The sequence below is a fragment of the Papio anubis genome, chromosome 4 (genome assembly GCF_008728515.1).
Source record: "Papio anubis isolate 15944 chromosome 4, Panubis1.0, whole genome shotgun sequence".
Lineage (NCBI taxonomy): Eukaryota > Metazoa > Chordata > Mammalia > Primates > Cercopithecidae > Papio > Papio anubis.
Window position 1 is genome coordinate 147,045,496 of NC_044979.1, and position 18,922 is coordinate 147,064,417.

The window sequence follows — 18,922 nt, forward strand, 5'->3', positions numbered from 1 at the left end:
TAATAATGTTTGTGTTTATATGTAGAAATCTAGTTGAACTTTGATTCTTGACTTTGGTCCTGCAGCATTGCTAAATCTACTTCTTATTATTATTTTTTTTTTTTTGAGACGGAGTGTCGCTCTGTGGCCCAGGCTGGAGTGCAGTGGCCGGATCTTAGCTCGCTGCAACCTCCGCCTCCTGGGTTCACGCCATTCTCCTGCCTCAGCCTCCCGAGTAGCTGGGACTACAGGCACCTGCCACCTCGCCTGGCTAGTTTTTTTGTATTTTTTTTTAGTAGAGACGGGGTTTCACTGTGTTAGCCAGGATGGTCTCGATCTCCTGACCTCGTGATCCGCCCGTCTCGGCCTCCCAAAGTGCTGGGATTACAGGCTTGAGCCACCGCGCCCGGCCCCTAAATCTACTTATTTTAATACTTTGTTTGTAGATTATATTGACTTTTCTGTGTTCTTAATCGAGTGATTTCATAATAGCTTTCATTGTTTTCTCGATCTTCATACCTTTCATGCCTCTTCTTGTCTGATCTGCGGCTTAGCATCGCCAGTGCTGTTTTGAACAGACGTGCTGATAGCTGGTGTTTGTTCTGCATCCTCAGAAGAAAAGCTTTCAGCATTTCACTGTTAAAGATCATGCTGATGACTTTAGTAAGGAAATCCTTTTCAGATTAAAGTTCTCTCTATTCCTCATTTGCTAAGAGGGTTTTGCTTTTGTTTTGTTTCATAATTTTTATCGTGAATAGATGTCGAATTTTAATCAGATGCCTTTTCTGCAAATATTGAGATGATCATTTGATTTTCTTCTATATTTTGTTAATGTGCATTAAATTAATTGATTTTCAAATGTTAAACCGAACTTACATTCCAGGAATAAATGAGCATGGCCTATGGGTTACGCTCTGTGTGTAATGTTTTATTTGGTTTGCCAATGCGTTAATTAGGGATTTTGCATCTGCATTTATTGGAGAGAAAGGTCATTAATTTTCATTTCTCAGAATGTCCTTTTCAGGTTTTGATGTCATGGCTTTTCTGGCCTCAGAAAATGTTAGCAAGTTCTGTTCGGTTGTTTCTGTAATCGTTTTATAAGGTTGGTGATATTTCTTCTTAACAGCTTTGGTAGAGTGTGCCAATGAAAACATCCGGGCCTGGGGTTTCTTGTTTAGAAGATTTTAAATTTGGGCTTGATTTCTTTTAATAGCTTTGAAACATCAGATTTTCTTTTTCTTCTTTATTTGGTTATGGTAAAAGTTAGTTTTTAACTTTTAAAACTTCGGTTTTTCAAAACTTTAAACTTCGTTTGTGTAAAGTTGTTTATTGTCATGTTTTTAATATTTTTGTGATCTCTAGTTATGTCTTTTTCAATATTGTTATTCGCTTATTCTTTTTACTCTGTCTCATCAAGAGTTCATCAATTTTTTTAGTCATTTGGAGGAACCATCCTTTGGCTTTATTGATTCTTTCCCATATGTATTCTATTTCATTAATTTGTTTTGTTACTTCTTTCTTTGAGTCTAATTTGATGTTATTCTAACTTTTTGAGTTGTATATGTAGATAATTGATAGTTATCCTTTCTTATCTTACAGTATATGCATTTAAGGTTGTCAATTTAGTTGCGTACCATACGTTTTGATGTGTTGTATTTTCCTTATCATTAGGTTCAAACCATTTATCAATTTCCATTGTGATTTTTATTCTGACCAATAGGTTATTCAGAAATAAATTTCTCAAATTCCCAACATTTGGTGATTTTCAGGTGTCTTATTGATTTCTAGCCTTATCTCCCTGTGCTCAGAGACTATCCTCTGCATGACCCCAGTCCCATAAAACTTACCAAGAAGTGCTCTATGGCCCCATCGGAAGTCAGTTTTGTAAACGGCCCATACACACTTGAAAATAGTATGCATTGTGCAGTTGTTGAGTGCAGTGTTTTGCAAATAGCTACATCTCATTTGTTAATCATATTCTTCATATTTCTTTAATGATGTTTTTTCTCAGCTCCTGCAAGGATTGTATTGAAATTTCCCGTTATGATTGTGAGTTTTGTCTATTTCTGCTTTTAATTTTGTCAATTATTGCAGTGTGTCTTTGGATGCTGTTTTATTAGGTACATATAAATTGTGAATTATCTTCCTGGTGAATCTTGCCTTTTGTTATTATGAGACATTCTTTATCTCTGTGGATTGTTTTGATTTTTAAATCTCCTTTGTGGGATATTAATATGGGTATGTCAGCTTCCCGTGTTTAATAGTATCGACACCTTTTGCTTTTTCACTTTCCATTTTGAGCATTTTTAAATTGTTTCATTATAAATGTAGTATACTGGAAATATATAGTATTTATATTCAGCCTAAAAATCATTTCTTAGTCGAAATATTTAATTTAGTTGTAACTGATATAGTTAATGATACATTTGCATTGAGATTAACTATCCTAACAATTTCCTTTAGTTTCTATTTCTTTTTTTAAAAAAATCTTACTAGAATAAATATTTTCTTTGTTATCGTTATCTTGTTATTTATACTTTTTGTGTGTGTGTGTGTGTGAGACGGAGTCACGCTGTGTTGCCCAGGCTGGAGTGCAGTGGCCGGATCTCAGCTCACTGCAAGCTTTCTGTGTTTCAGGCAATAATGGGACGCTCACGCCCACAGGGGACGTATGCAGCTGCCTGGCTCACGTGATGGTGAAGGCCCCTGTGTGTCTCAGTCAGGAATGAGAAAGCGAACTGGGGGTGGGTGGGCCCCTAGAAAGACCCATTCAGGTGATGTCTTCCTCCTCATGTGAGTTTTGGTGGTTTGTGTCTTTCAAGGAATTGGTTCATTTCATCTAAGTTATCAAATTTCTGGGCATAGACTTGTTCATAATGTTTCTTTATTACCCTTTAGATGTCTGTAGGATTAGTAGTGATGGCTTCTCTTTCACTTCTGATGTTAATAATTTGTGTCTTCCCTTTTTTTTTTTTTTAAATGTTGATTAACCTGGCTACAGATTTATCAATTTTAAAGAACCAGCTTTTTTTTTGTTGGTTTTTCTCTATGGAATTCCTGTTTTCAGCTTCATTGTTTTTTGTTGTAATTTTTATTATTTCTTTTATTTTCTTTTCTTTTTTTTGAGATGGAGTCTTGCTCTGTCGCCCAGGCTAGAGTTCAGTGGTGCGATCTCAGCCCACTGCAACCTCCACCTCCCAGATTCAAGTGATTCTCCTGCTTCAGCCTTCCGAGTAGCTGGGATAGCAGGTGCATGCCACCACACCCGGCTAATTTTTGTATTTTTGGTAGACACGGGGTTTAACCATGTTGGCCAAGCTGGTCTCAAACTCCTGACCTCGTGATCCGCCCACCTCGGCCTCCCAAAGTGCTAGAATTACAGGGGTGAGCCACCGTGGCTGGCCAATTTTTATTATTTTTTCTTCTTACCTTAGACTTACATTGTTCTTCTTTTTAGTTTCCTAATGGGAAGCTTAGACGATGGATTTTAGATCTTTCTTTTTTTCTAACATTTACATTCAATGCTATAAATTTTCCTCTAAGCATGGCTTTTGTTTCATCCTACAATTTTGGTAGGTTGTATTTTCATTTTCTTGTTCAAACTATTCTTTTTTTTTTTTGAGACGGAGTCTCACTCTGTCGCCCAGGCTGGAGTGCAGTGCAGTGGCCGGATCTCGGCTCACTGCAAGCTCCGCCTCCCAGGTTTACGCCATTCTCCTGCCTCAGCCTCCCGAGTAGCTGGGACTACAGGCACCTGCCACCTCGCCTGGCTAGTTTTTTTGTATTTTTTTTTTAGTAGAGACGGGGTTTCACTGTGTTAGCCAGGATGGTCTCGATCTCCTGACCTCGTGATCCGCCCGTCTCGGCCTCCCAAAGTGCTGGGATTACAGGCTTGAGCCACCATGCCCGGCCCAAACTATTCTTAAACTTCTTTTGAGACTTCTTTGATCCCTGCATTATTTAGAAGTGGATTGTTTAGTCTCCAAATATTTTGGGATTTTTCCATTATCTTTCTGTTACTGATGTCCAGTTTAATTTTAGTGTGGTCTGAGAGCTTACTTTGTATGCTTTATATTCTTTTTAATTTCTTTAGGTGTGTTTTATGGCCCAAATGTGGTCTGTCTAGGTAAATTTTCCACGTGAGTTTGAGAGGAATGTATATTCTGCTGCTGATGAAGTATTCTGTCATTGTCAATTAGACCCAGTTGATTGATGATGCTGTTGAGTTCTGCTGTGTCCTTACTGATTTTCTGCCTGCGGGATCTGTCCGTTTCTGATAAGAGGGTGTTGAAGCCTCCAACTGTAATAGTGAATGGAGCCATTTCTCCCCGTAGTTCTTCCAGGTTTTTCCTTGCGTGTTTTGACACACTGTTGTTAAGTACATGTGTGTTAAGGGTGGGCATGTCTCCTTGGAGAAATGATCTTTTTATCCGTATGGAGTGCCATTTTTCATGCCCGATAGTTTCCTTGTTCTGCCTGAGATTGATCAAGCTGCTCCACCGTTCTTTTGTGTGGGCTTAGTGTGGTACAACTTTCTTCCTTTCCTTTCAAAGTGTGTTTATATTTTAAGTGGGTTCCTTATAGACAGCATATAATTGGGTCTTGTTTTTTTAATCTATCCTGACCGTCTTTTAATTGGTGTGTTTAGATCATTCACATTCGAAATGAGCATTGATACAGTTTATTTAATACCTGCCATGTTTGTTACTCTTTTTTATTGGGGCACTTGTTCTTCCTTTTTTTAAAATCTTCTCTTCTTTATCTGCTTTGTTTGGTTTTAACTGAGCATGTTATATGATTTAATTTTTTAATTCTGTTAGCACAGAATTATTCTTTTTTTTTTTTTTGCCTGAGATGGCGTTTCGCTCTTATTGCCCAGGCTGAATTGCAGTGACGTGATCTTGCATCACACCCAGCTGATTTTTGTATTTTTAGTAGAGACAGGGTCTTGCCATGTTGGCCAGGCTGGTCTTGAACTCCTGACCTCAGGTGATCTACCTGCCTCAGCCTCCCGAAGTGCTGGGATTACAGGCACGAGCCAAGCACAGAATTACCCTAGGGTTTGCAGCATGCATTTAGCACGAATCTAAGCCCATGGTCAGATGGCCTTTGACCGGGTCACAGGCAGTGTGGGCGCCTCCCGCACAGCACGCCCGTTCCCCTCGCCTCCCGTGCCACCTGCTGCCTCATTTCACCTATCCCTGCGCCATCGTCAGCCAACACATTGCTGCTCTTATACTTTGAACAATTGTCCATTAGATCAATTAGATCAAGACTAAGGAAAGTAAGCTAGGCTCAGTGGCCCACACCTGCAGTCCCAGCAACTTGGGAGGCTGAGGTGGGAGGATCACTTGAGCCCGAGAGGCAGAGGTTGCAGTGAGCTATGATCACACCACTGCACTCCAGCCTGGGCAACAGAGTGAGACTCTGTCTCAAAAAAAAATGATAAATAAAGTAGATTTTATTTTTCCTTTATTTGTTACTTCTCTGCTCTGTCTTTCCACATAGGTCTGAGCTTCTGACCTCTCATTGGCTTCTCTGGAGGATCCACCTTATACTGCTTACAGGGGCCAGGGCTGCCAATGACGAATCTCCCCCAGTTTTTGTTTGTCTAAGAGAGTGTTTTTTGTTTGTTTGTTTGTTTGAGACAGAGTCTCGCTCTGTTGCCCAGGCTGGAGTGCAGTGGTGCGATCTTGGCTCACTGCAGCCTCCGCTTCCTGGGTTCAAGCGATTCTCCTGCCTCAGCCTCCCGAGTAGCTGGGATTACAGGCACCCATTACCAAGCCCAGCTAATTATTGTACTTTCAGTAGAGACGAGGTTTCGCCATATTGTCCAGGATGGTCTCAGACTCCTCTGACGCCAGACCATCTGCCTGCCTCGGCCTCCCAAAGTGCTGAGATTACAAGCGTGAGCCACTGTGCCCTGCCGAGAGTTTTTCTTTCTCCTTTCCTCACGGAAGATCATCTTGCTGGATGCAGAATTCCAGGCTGGTGCTGTTTTGTTTCAATATTTGGATACCTCCGTCCCCTCTCTGCTGCTTGAGTGGCTTCGGTCGGGAGGTCTGATCCATTTCTTACTCTCTTGGTTGGTAATGCAGGGCTCCCTCTGCTCAGGGTGTCTCATTTTCTGCAGTTGGATATGATATGGCTAAGTGTGAAGTTTTTGGTATTTTTCCTGCTTGATGTTCTCTGAGTTTCCTGGATCTGGGATTTAGTTTCGACAAATCTCAGCCATTATCACGGCAGATACCTCCTGTGTTCTCTCCTCGCCTCCTTCTCCTTCTGGTTTTCCTGTGGTGAGTAGGTTCCACCTTCACGGTCATCCCACTGTTCTTAGATCGCCTCTTCTTTTGTTTTCATTGCTTTCTCCTCAGTGCATGTTAGTATGGGAAGTTTCTGTGGACCTGTTTTTACATTTACTCATTTATGCGCTCATCTTTATTTTTATTCCTAGACTTTCTGCGTATGTTGTTTTATTTTTTTCATTTTTTATGTTGGTTACTTAGCTTGCTACTTTCAGTTTTAGTCTTTCTACTCTAAGCATTAAATTAATACGTTTTCTTCTAAATTCTTCATTCTTGAGATTGTGCCACTGCACTGTAGCCTAGATGACAGAGCAAGACCTTGTCTTAAAAAAAAAAAAGTATTCTTTTTACTTAGGCTGTCGTCTCAGATGAAGTTTCTCCTGTCTTGCACGTGTTTCTAACCAGAGCCTGAAGTCCGTCCGATGTTTTCTTTCCTTTGTCTCTGCCCGCAGCCACCGGGTCAGCCTCCCTCCCAGGAGGCCCCTAGACTCCGGGTACCTGGGCAGCCCGGGCAGGTGAGAGAGGACCCCAGGGAACTGGCTTTGCTTTCACTGGGGTGAGGTCCTCATGGTGTTCTGCTCTAGCTTGTTCCCATGATGTCAGGTCTGGGCGTTCCCCTGCAGCTCAGTGTCACAGCTGCCCTGTGCCCATGGCGTGCTGGCCTCTGAAGGCTGCTGGGAACTGCAGGGTTAGAGCTGAAGGAAGGTGAGGGTGGGGCCGCAAGGTGCTGGGTCCAGGTCCGGGTGCCCGCCTTGATGGGAGTGCCAGGGTCACATTGGGGCTGTGGATAGCAATCTCGGGCCTCATGAGTTCCTCCTTCCAGCTGCCCAGAGCGGGGCTTAGTGCCCCCAGTCATGGAGAGCTACTTCCAGTGGTCTCACCAGTGAGGCTGTCCATGGCGCTGCCTCCCCGGCCTGGGCGCTGACCCCATGACTGCAGGGTTGCAGCCTGGGCGGCTCCTCTGTTTGCAGCACCGGCTGGGGCTCTGCCCCTCCGTGGTCTCAGCGGTGGGGCAGACACAACAGCTCGCAGCCACTGAGTCCTCTTCCCTCAGCCCCGTGCCTGCCTGGCAGTTTTGAAGATCAAATGAGGTAACGTGTGCTTAAGTCATATGTAGCATTAGCATGCTGTGCTGATGTCACCAATTAAAATCTGCCTGAGTGAATCATAATTGAAAACAGTCAGTTGTCAGAAAAAAAAACCTTGTTAGGGGCAGCAGGCCCAGGAAAGAGAAGCGAGGGAAAGACAGGAGACAAAGCGTTCTGGGGTTGGTTGGGGGCGGCCAGGGCATCCGGCCCGGGAGCAGGTGTGGGCCGAGCACAGGGACGCCACCTCATGTGCACTCAGCACCGTGTCAAGGCATGGCCTTGCGTGGGGGAGGCGAGGCGAGGCGTGGCCTTGCGTGGGGTGTGGCTGGGGCTGGGCCAGCCAGCTCGACCCCCACCCCCAACCTCTGCGGCCGCAAGTGACCCTCCCTGCTGCCCTTCCTGTTGACGGGTGCTGTTTCCATGTACTTATTAATCCTGGTGCACCTTTAAGCACCCTTTGGGGTAGTCATGTCCCCATTTTATACAAGCAGGGTGGGTTCAGAGAGGTTAGGTCCCTTGCCTAAGGGCGCACAGCTGGTCTGTATGAGATCGGAGCTCAGGACTCTGACCCGCGTGGGTCCTTCGAGGTGCTTGTTACTGCCGCTTTCGCCTGTCATCATGTTCTCGAGGGACCCCACAGACGCTGGAGTCCTGCTCATTTGGGAAATGACTAGCTGGGATGAGGGGTTCAGAGAGAGGTCTCCTGCCTCTCCCAGCCTCCCTCCCACCAGGGCCTTCTCCTGGGCTGGGGCGATCTTGCTGCTGGGGTCACAGCAGACCTGTCCAGGCTGGTGACTGGGGGTCTGGGGAAAGAGTGGGCAGAAGACTCTGGGGAGGCGGGCGGCAGCGAGGAGAGGGTGCTGGTGTCGGTGGGCAGAGCTGCGTCTGCAGCCCCGCATTCCCGCCTGAATCTATTCAGTTTCTTGTGGTGACTGCATGCGTCAGGAGAGGTAATTAGAACAGGACTTTTCAGCTATTTATGATCATACATTTCCTTTTCTAAAAAAAGGAGAAGTTGTGGAGTGACTAAGAGTTGGGTGGAGGTGGCTGAGCTGAGGTGGGATGGGCTTGGGAAGAGGCCCTGCAGAGAATGTCGCATGTGCAGAGCACTCTAGGAGCCCTTGCAGAACGGCCTCGGCCTTGGGCTAGAGGGGGCGGAGGGAGGGAGGCAGGCCCCACAGCACTGGCCGTGGAGGCCGGGTGGGAGTGGGCGGCAGAGGCTGGGTGAGGGAGGAAGAAGATGGCTGAGGGGCTGCTGCTTCATTGGAGGGGCCACGAGGTACTCATCTCACCTCTGGGCTTCTCTGGAAAGTGGGGGTTGGTTCAGGGGTTCTGAAGAGGGGTCTGTGCGTGTGAAGCCGCCTGTCTGCCTCTCACAGCCCCTTCAGGCTGCCGCTGACTCCCAGGAGGGAAGCCCTCTGTGCCCATGGTGTGGGCTTAGGCAGTGCTGGGCGCCTGCCTCACCAGGTGTGGCCATGGCCAGAGGCTGTCCCCTTTGTGCAGGAGATGCCTGCCCCACCTGCCTGCTCTCCTGGTCATCTTTCACGAGCAGGTGCAGTCATAGTGGAAGAACCAGGTAGACGGCAGTGAGGACATCAGTGACAACTGTGGCTGCCGTGCATTCATCGCCCGTGTGTGCAGGTTCTGTGTGCCTGGTTTTCTGTGCCGTGCTGCATTTGAACTTCACAGTGAGCCTGAGGTGCTCTCTGCCCTCTGCTTTATGGTTGAGTGTCCTGAGACTCAGAGAGGCTCATTATTTTTCCCAAGGTCACACAGCTAGTTAGTGTCCTGGTAGGATGTGGGCTGTGTTGGGTGTGTGTGTTGGGTTTGACTTGGGAGCTGGCCTGGGGATGCACACCTCAAGTGACCGCTGCTTGGGGGCCACGGGGCTGGTCTCTGCCCCCTGTGGTGCCTCCATCCACATCTCCCCCTGCCCGCAGCACCTCCGACAGGGCTGGCCTCCTGCAGTCTCCCGCTCCTGCGGGTGCTCTCGCCACGGGCAGCCCTGGTCTCTGTCTCGGCTTCCTGGCCTTGCTGCTCTGCTCTCCCCTGCCCTTCCCAAGCCCAGGCCCAAGGCTGTGCCCTGGGTTTCTTCCTCCAAGGGCACTGGGCCCTGTTCTGCCCACTGTCTTAGCCCCTGCTGCCCAGGTGCCCTGGCCCCTGCTGTGACGTTCTCAGCGTCTGTGGGGATCTGTTCTCCCGTGGGAGTCGTCGGTGTGCTTGGGGCCTGTACTCAAAAGCTCCGTGGTAATTAGCACGCTGGAGCACCCACTGATGAGGGGATGAGCGTCATTATCTCTGTCGCTCTTTTGCAAGGGTCCTCTGGGTGCCTACTCACGCGGTTCCCTCTGATTGGAGTGCCCTTCCCCACCGCTGCCTCACAGGGCGCCCAGATCCTTCCTGCAGCCTCCCTGGGTGAGCAGCCCCTCTGCCCAATAATTGCAGGCTGGGGCGGAGCCGCCGTCTACTGACACTCCTCCCGGATACCCGTCGGCCGGTGTATCCAGGGTGCCGAGGCCCCGTCCTCAGCTGACTTCTGCCGGGTGATGCCGACTGCTCACGTTCTCTTCACGTGGCCGTTCGTTACATGATGAGCACATTCTATTCCTTAGAACCAGGACATCTCTGTATCCAAGGAGGAGCAGCCTGTGGACAGTGTAACTCTGCTGGGTGCTTCTTGAATGAGTCTGGGAGGCCCTGTCAGCACCGCCAGCCTCCTGTTTGTTCAGCAGTTAATCACCGCATTTGTTGAGGTGGAAATGAAGTGGACTTGCCCACAAATGGAGTCAGCTGTTAAAAAGCCGTAGCAAGTCACCCACACCGTGCCTGCTCGTTCACTCCCGGTGACAAAACAGTTTCTTGGAAGGGTACAAACAACAAACTTTCTAATACTTTTCTTCTGTGCCAGCCAGTGCTAGCCTGGAGTTATGCTGGAGAGAGCCGTCACGAAGGGAAGCTCTCAGAGATTTACTGATCAATAAAGGAGACGATTACAGGTTGTTTACCAAGGGAAGTCCCCCGCCCTGGCCTTGCGCGGCGTCCGCATGTTGGTACTGACAACTCCGGTAACTGGCTTGAAACGATAAAAGTCAATGGGAAGATATAGGATTTCAATAAGATTATGACACGCGATAAACCTCCCTGTGCAAACAAATTTTCCACAGATATGTGACCCGTTCCAGTTGGATTTGTAACTTTAATTTCTCACTTATTGAATTTTGAATTTTTTGTCATCAACTAGTTATAAAGTCCACACCAGGGTGGCAACTGTGTCCCCGGCTCAGGAGATGGCAGGAGAGCCCCAGATGTGGCGGCCTGAGCTCCAGGGGCTTCTGAGAGAGCAGGCCGGGGTTTCCTCAGCCCCCGCAGCCTCGCCCTCCTCACCTCTGGAGGATGGACAGAGGCCTGGCAGGGGCTCAGGCAGTCATCAGTGCTGGGGAGCACTGGGTCGGTCTCTCCTGAGAGCAGGGAGGGGCCTGGGCAGGGGCTTAGCTTGTGTATGTGCAGACTCAGGAGGCGGCATGGAAAGGACCCTGGTAGTTTTGTGGACTCCGTTTCTGGGTGGGGGTCTTGCTCCCCAGGCTGCCTGATTGAGCCAGTCTCTATCAGGGCCATGAATTTGCCTTTTCAGCCAGTACTGGTGGGGGCAGTCCCCACAGCTCCCCTGCCCTCACCTGGTGGGAAGCACGCTGGCCGCGACACAGTGTGGTGGTGCAGGGCTGGGCTGAAGCATTGGCCGTTTGCCCAGCATGTGTGTTGGGAAGGGGCATGGGCCAGTGGAGACCATTTCCCGGGTTTGTGAGGTTCTTGCTCTTGCTTTCTGAGCACTGGTTGTTTCCAGGGCAGCTGGCTGGACAGTTCATTCCTGATAGCGTCAGTCTTCACGGCTGCCCTGTTTCCCATCTTATCAACGAAGGAACTGAGACTTGGGGAGGGAGCTTGAATAGCTGGCCTCAGGACAGAGCTGGGGCTTGAACCTGCATCTCGTAGCTACCTGTCTGCTTCTTCCTGGGCTCTGCTACCCCAGCATCCTCATCCCGTCTCTCAAGAATGGGGCAGAGCCCCAGCAGAGACTACTGAGAGCATCAGTTAGATGTCCCTGGGGCGCCTGTTAGAAGGCAGATTCCCAGGCCCGCCCTGAATCTACGCCCAGGGCATCCGGATGCCTGTGAAGATCTGGAGGCTGCCCTCCAGCACACCTGGGCGTCTGAAGGACTGGCTCCCTGATCATGTGGGCTCCCGCAGGGCGGGCAGGCGGGAAGAGGTCCCCAGCCTGCGCCTGGAATCGGCTCCATCCAGACTCGGCGTCTGAGGCCATAAGGGTCTGGGGACCGTGGCTGAGGCCCGCACCTGGAGCAGGGAGTGCAGGCAGCGGGAGGCCAGAGGGAAGACCACGCTTCCCCGCAGTGGCATGTCCTTTGTGGGGCTGTCCTAGCAGCTCAGTTCCCAAGCCATGGGCTCCCACCAGGTCCGGAGGCAGCACACGGCTCTTGGGACTCCTGATTGGCTGACTTGCTGTCAGCGTGTCAGGCAGGACACAACTGAGCAGGGGTTTCTGCCCAGCTCTAAGAATCAGCCCTGACACTGTGGTCAGTGTCATCCCAGGAAGCTGAGCTCTGCTGGACCTGGCTGCTGTGTGGGGGCCTGCGTGCAGCCTCAGACATCCTGGGAGCTCTGTGGGAAGATAAGGAGCTAGCAAGCCCAGATCTGAAAAGTAAGGACTCGGCCTTCCCGAGAGCCCTGGGTGGTTGGATGAGCGATGGGTTGCCCGTCCCATTGGAACGGGCAGCTTTCTGGTGCACACTGTGTCTCCTCCCTCAGCAGGTTGGGGCAGAGGTCCCAGGAAGAGGAGGACTCACCCAGCTCTGGGCCTGCGCATTGTCGTTTCCCTGGGCCCAGTGTCACTGGGACTTAGAGGAGTCATGCAGACCCAATAGAACAGGCTGGGGTGGGGAACCTGGGCTTCTGCCCACTGTGCACCCTCGCCCTGTGTGTGCTGTGTCCACAGGGGCAGAGGCCGCTGCTCCCAGCCCACCGCGTAGCCATACTGCTGGTACGAGGTGGAGCCCATGCCCGCCGCAGTAAAGGCCTGACATGGTCAGAACGGGAGCCGGGGCGAAGCTGGGGCTGCTGGCCTTTACTGGGTCTGGGGGCGCCAAGCTCGGGGCCCTCTTCACCTTGGTGAGTGGGCTCTGGGTGCTGGCCTGGGTCCTCACGAGGGAGCCTCCCACATGACGCAGCTCTCGTGGGGCCTTCCCTGAGCCATCTCCATCGTTACCTCATCCCCCGCCCCGGGTCCTAACCAGCTGCCCTCTATGTCCACAGGAGCGGGACGGCATGCGGGCCATCCTGGGGTCCTACGACAGCGAGCTGACCTCGGCCGAGTACTCACCCCAGCTGACACGGCGCATGCGGGAGGCAGAGGATATGGTGCAGAAGGTGCACAGCCACAGCGCCGAGATGGAGGTGCGGGGCCGCGGGCATGGGGCTCACGTTGCCGGGTGGGCCTTCCCCTTGGTGGGCCTTCTCCCTGGTGGGCCTTGGCAGAGCCGGGGGGGGGGGGGGTTGGAGGTCTGGTCCCTGTTTTCTTAGTTGCCGGCCGGCAGGCATCCGTCAGGGAGGGTGTCCACGGGCTGCTTCCTCTGCACGTGGATCCATGTTAATTCTCATGATGGCACCTGCAGCGTCCTCAGCTGTCAGGGTGTCCCAGGTGGCCCCAGCCTGCAGGCAGATGACACACAGTGCCCCTTTGATGGGTTGGGACCCCTCATGGTGCCTGTCAAAGGGGCACTCAAGGTCCTTCCCCCGTGAGGGGCATCTGCTGAGGAGACCTGGTCTCCAGGTGCTCAGAGTTGTTGCCAGGGCTCTGGTCCCCGCTGCTGGGGAGGCTCTGCTGGGGCCTGACAGGCAGGGCATGAGGCCCAGGGCTGCCCAGCTCGCTGCGGAACTGGTAGAGGGGTTCCTCCTTCCTGCAGCCTGCATCCCTCTCCTGGCTCCAGGGTCCTCCCAAGAGAGGTGGCCTCAGCCTTGGCTTCTGCCTTTTCCCTGCCCCGTGGGCCACCGTGACACTCTGTTCCCTTGTCTAGCTCTGAACAACTCTCACCTGTGCAGTGGGAGGAAGGAGCTGGGGATCGTAGGGCCTGGGCGGAGACCACGTCCACACTCCCTGTCCACACTCCCCAGGCCAGGGGCTCCCAGCACACCATTCCCAGCCTAGAGTTTGAAGGGCCCGTGTTCTCCTCTCAAGGTTTGCACCATTTCTCCTTGGGCACGGCACAGCCCCACCTGGGCGTGGTGGGATACATGCCAGGGTCTTCTGGCCTCATTGGCACACGCCGCCGGGTGCCTTGCTGTTCAGCTCTGCGTGGCCCTTTACCTGACTACTCCGTCTCACTGTCACCATATCCTGCGGAGTGGGTGCTGTTGTGACCTGAATTTTGCTCACGAGAAAACCCAGGCCTGGGGCAGTCAAAGGACATGCCCAGGTCACCGAGCTGGTGTGTGACACCGCCAGGCCATGTCTTGGAGGGCCTGGGCCTGCAGTGTCTACGGGCACAGCCGAGCTCTGTGAGCTTGTTGGTCTCAGGGCTCATTGTGTCTGGGTTGGGCCTTGGTGGTGGAGACTGCGGTGAAATGGAGATGCAGATGAGGGCATCGGTGTGGCCTGTCGCCCTGTCATAGGCTGCTGTGTCCGTTCCTCATTCATCCAGTGACCAGCTGTAAGATGACCTGGGTCCACCAGTGGAGAGCCAGGCTCACAGGTGTGACCACAGCCACCTTCCGGCCAGGCTGCCGAGCACACACAGCAGGCCGGGCCCTGTGTCAGGGAATGTCCGACAGCGTCTGGCCCCTGGAGCTGAGCTGCTGGGCAGGGGAGACATTTAATGAACAAACATAATTCACGTAGGATGTTAGGAGGAGCTGAGTTTCTGGAGAAATGATTGTAATGGAGGGTCTCAGGGAGCCACGCTGCATGGCCGTCCCGGCGGCTGATCAGGGAAGATGGGAGGAGGAGGTCGTCAGACTGCATCTAGAAAGTTGCTTGGCAGATGGTTCAGTGGTTTAGAGGGGGCGCGGGCACAGAGGCTCAGACACTGGGGATGGCATGTGGCGAGAATGACAGGTCCAGGCCTGGGGCCTGCATGCACTCCCTACCCCTTGCTCACATGTAGGCCACACCAAAGGGCCCTGGGGCTATGCTGTGTCCCCACCTATGGGGTGAGCCTTCACCACCATAGTGAACCGTGGGTCTGGGACCACCCTTAGGCACTGGTACTGCCCCCTGGTGTGTTCTTCTCATGCCCGGCCCCCTCCGTTCATCCTCCTCCTTCCCGCTCCTGGCTTTCCTTTCTGTGTCCAGCCACCCTGTGCGTGCAGGTCCCGCTGCTGAGGGCCGCACACAGACCTTCGGTCCTCACGGGAAAGGCTAGCTCCGGCTGCACCTGGGAGCTGTCATAACCCTAAGCGCGTTAATAGCAATTTGATTCCAACACCCTTGGCTCCCTGTGAAGTATTAATGAAGAGAGATTTGTGGGGAGGGTCTCTGACCCCTTCTGCCGTCCCCGGCGTTTTTCACGTTGAGTGATTTCTCCAGCCTGTGTTTGCCCTCTGCACTGTGATTGGCTCATCACAGGCCTGGGGTGGGCACATCCAGTGTCTTGGTTCTGATGTCTGGTGTTTTGTGTGATGAGGCGATCAGGGCTGTCAGGGACCTCAGGACTCATTGACCAGATACTGGCACTGTTTGGGCACCGTGCTTACCCCCTTGCCGGGCAGCTTGGAGCCTCGGCCCTCACCCTGCTGGTGGGATGTACATTGGGGACCCTGCCCCTCCCTTCCCATGGTGGGGCAGGTTACTCCCCTTCCTCTCAGTCTCTCCTGGGGTTTCAGGAGAATCAGGCACGTGGAGGAGTTGGGCCCAGCAGACCGGAGCAGGGTTGGACTCTACCAGCACTGACTAGTCCTCACTGCAGGAGTTCACATGGCTGGTCCTCCCCTGAGCCCTCACAGCCCCCTCTGCCCATCCCCCTGAGTCCCTCCAGAAGCACGCCAGCACCCACAGACTCCCCCCAGGACCCCACCGCACTGGCCCGTGTCTGCGTTGATGCAGATAACCATGGTCTCGGCTGCTGGCACAGATCCCAGAGAGGTCTTCAGGGCCTGTGGCTGCTCCCTGAGCCTGTGCAGGTGCCACTGCTCTCTGGGGTCTGTGGAGCAGCCACCACCACATCCTGCATGACAGCGTGACCTGATGCCTTGCCTCATCAGAGAGGGCACCTCCGCGTCAGCCCTCTCCTCCCAGGAGCCTGGGAGAGGCATCCTCGCCTTTCCGCCGCAGCGGGACCAGGTCACCTGTGGAGCCTCTGCCCTGCCTTTCTGTGAAGTGACAGTCGGGCAGGAGGCTGGGGGTGCCGGCAGCTCCTGGGCTGGGTTCCTGCCTTGGGGGAGCATCTGCTGGGGGCGCCCCAGCTCTTGGCCCTCCCCATGGAGGTGGTGCAAGTTTGGGAGAACGTGGCCCCAACTCTGGGAACTAAGCACGTTTGCAAGGTGAAGGTGGGGGCCCAGCAGGAGCGCCATGCCCCAGGGAAGGTTGGGGCGCGGCTGCACGTGAAGTGTGGCAATGGTGGCTGTGCCCTCCGTGCACAGGGAGCCCCTGGGGCAGGGATGCCAGCCCAAGCCAGGGATGTGCCCGTGGAGGGCCAAGGGGCTGCTCTGGAGACTCTGTACATGCCGCCTGTCTCTGGCTGTTGGTTTCTGTGAGGGGGTCCATCTCCTGTTCTCCCCACAGTCAGGGAGTGGGGGCGCCGCCATCCCCCCAGCCAGGGAGAGCTCCTGACCCCGTGTGGCTCAGGTACTGCCCCCCAGCCCCCCGCCTCCCGCTCTCCCTGCTGCCTCCACCTGGTTTTTCTTTTTGTTTCCCGTCTCGTTTTCCCTTCTTGGTTTTCTTTGTGTCCTCTGCACGTCTGTCTGATAGTTCCTGTCTCCATCTTTCCCTCTCCCTTGGCCTCTGTTCACCTCTCTGTCCCCTGACACGTTCCTATGTCCTCTGACTTCGGGCCCCGCAAGCCTTCCCTGGAAGCTTGCCCAGCACTGGGCGTGCCCCTGGGGAAGGCGCCTCTCGGGGCAGGTGAGGATCTGCTACCTGACGGCCAGGTGGGCATGGGGTAGTTGCTGGCGGGAGGACGCGGCATCACTCCAAGCGTGGTTCCCTTCCACCCACCTGTTAGCTAAGCCGGACGCCAGTCCGTCCCCATCTGCTCAGCCGGACACCAGTCCGTCCCCATCTGCTCAGCCGGACACACCAGTCCGTCCCCATCTGCTCAGCCGGGCACGCCAGTCCGTCCCCGTCTGCTCAGCTGGACACCAGTCCGTTCTCATCTGGACCATGTTTTCATTCCAGCAGAGACCTTGCAGGAAACAGTGTTGAGTTGGGAGAACCCCAGACCCGTCTGGTGAAGTTTTGCCATCTTGCACGGTGTTATTTATTCCATTTAATAAAGTGGCTGCAGGAGCTGGTAGCGTGTGTCAGGAGTCCTCTGTGGACGGAGCTATAAATACGCAGCGCACGCCACCTTGATTCAACACATCGGCCTGATTTGTGTTTCGAATTTATTTAATTAAAACGGATTACTGCACTGCTGGCCGTGTGGAGTTGTGTGGAGAATCCCCGTTTCAGGTTGCAGTGACTCTGAAGTGGATCCTGACAATTTAGGTGGAAGTGGCCGTCACGGTGTTTCCGCTTCTCTTCCTCCCCGTGGCCTCCCAGAGGCTCGGGCAGCTCTGCAGTGCTGTCACTTGGCTGCCGCGGGTGGTTTGGCTCCAGGAGGGCCGCGGAGAGCCTGGTCTTCAGGGCCTCAGGCTGTTCACCAGGCCCGATACCTGTGAGTGTATTGATGATTGATGATCTGTTTCCTGCACCGAAAGAACGTGAAATGACTGTACTGTACAAAGCAGAGATAGAGCCAAAAAAAAAAAAAACTTGAAACAGTTAAAAATCAGACAGTGTACTTAAGAAGAGTGGACCAAGGGGTTTATGGAAATCGCCCTGGAGTCTGGGCTGTGGGAGCCTCTGCTGTGTGGCCGCAGGTCCTTAGTGGGAATCGCGAGGTGCTGGCTCCATTCCCAGAACGGGGCGTCTGTGCAGTACAGAACTGCGCTGATCCGGGCTCCCTGTGACATGCCGGTGCCACCCCAGACAGCACACACAGCACACACTTTGAGCACCGCTGCCCTGCACAGGAGCCGACCTTGTTGTGCGTGAGGAATAAGCCCAGGGCAGGCTCTGTCCTCTCCACCACGGGAGGACCTTCTGCCACCCTCAGAGCATCCCTCAGGGCGGGCGTCCACCCCATATCCTGGCCCCTGACGGTGCGCTGCCTGCCTGTCGTGCTCTGTGGCCAGCGCTGGGCTCACATCCATCCTCAGGCCTCCATGCAAGGAGAGAGCTTCTGTGTACAGCCTCACCTGGGAGCAGGTGCTGGGGCTGTGGCCTGGGAAGCCCTGTGGGGACCCTGTGGTGTGCTGCCTCCTGCTTCTTCACATTGTGTCACATGCCACCAGGAGACCTGGCCAGGAAGGTGGAGGCCTGAGCTTCCGTCCCATCCTTTTCCACGTGACCGTTGACTATGGGTGGGGCTGCCTTCCCCCGGCTCCAGCCTTTGCGCCGTGTGCAGGGTCTGTGCCTGGTGCCCCCCAGTCCTCCCCAGCCCAGCTGTCCTGTGGCCGCTGGGGTCTGTGGCCCCCTGTCATAGCCGTTTTCTGCCACGTCCTGGCTGGCAGGAGTGTTGGATCACAGGCAGCAACTTCTCACCTCAGGATAAAAATAGCCCGGCCAAGGCCTCTGTGCGGCACTTCGGTGGTGCCGAGGGCGCCAGGGCTTGCGGCTCGTGTCTGAGCACACGTAGCCACCCAGGACACGTGGTCCCACCCAGGAAGAGCTGTGTTTGACCCTTCAGCCGCTCGGGTGGAGGCAGCTCTGTGGTCACTTGGTGCCCGGGTCCCCACAGCCTCCGCACCCGTCAGTGCTCCCTGGCGTGTGCCCCTGAAGCTTGGCTCTGAGTGGGCTTAGTCTCTTCTGGGGAACCTGAGCACCACGTCTGACGCTGTTTGGGGTGGAGCCGTGTTCCCACCTGAGCTTCCTGTGTGTCTGCACCCAGCCCGGGGTGGGCTGTGGAGGAGGGGCTGAGGCTGGGGAATTGCCTGGCCTGCCCTCAGGAGCCTTGGCATCTGGTCTTCCCAGCCGTCAGCCTAGCCCCAGCCCCGGGCCTTGGGAAGCCCTCTCTCCATCCCACTGTCCCCACATCAGCACAGGCTGCACCTCCCACTGCCTTGCAGAGCCAGCCTGAGCTTGGGGAGCTCTTGTCTCTGAGGTGAGGACACTGTGGCCAGGCCCTGGGGGCTCCACCCGCTCACCCAGGGAGTGAGAGGTGTCTGTGTCCCCGAAGGTGGCTGGGCAGCCCCACAGTCAGTGCCACAGTGCAAGGCCCAAGGTGTTTCCACAGGGGGCGCTCTGCTGCCCACCCACTGCCTCCGTCACAGACGCGGGTTCCT

General features: G+C 53.5%; 1 protein-coding gene across 13 annotated transcripts in view; it reads left to right on the forward strand.

The window, feature by feature from the left end:
• MAD1L1 (mitotic arrest deficient 1 like 1) overlaps positions 1 to 18,922 on the forward strand; it is a 414,177-nt gene that overhangs the window by 202,660 nt on the left and 192,595 nt on the right. For all 13 annotated transcript variants that reach the window (XM_003895654.5, XM_017956539.3, XM_017956540.3 and 10 more), the window contains one exon: positions 12,698 to 12,838. In XM_003895654.5, the coding sequence (XP_003895703.1) occupies positions 12,698 to 12,838 (141 nt within the window). The remainder of the gene's footprint in view (positions 1 to 12,697; positions 12,839 to 18,922) is intronic.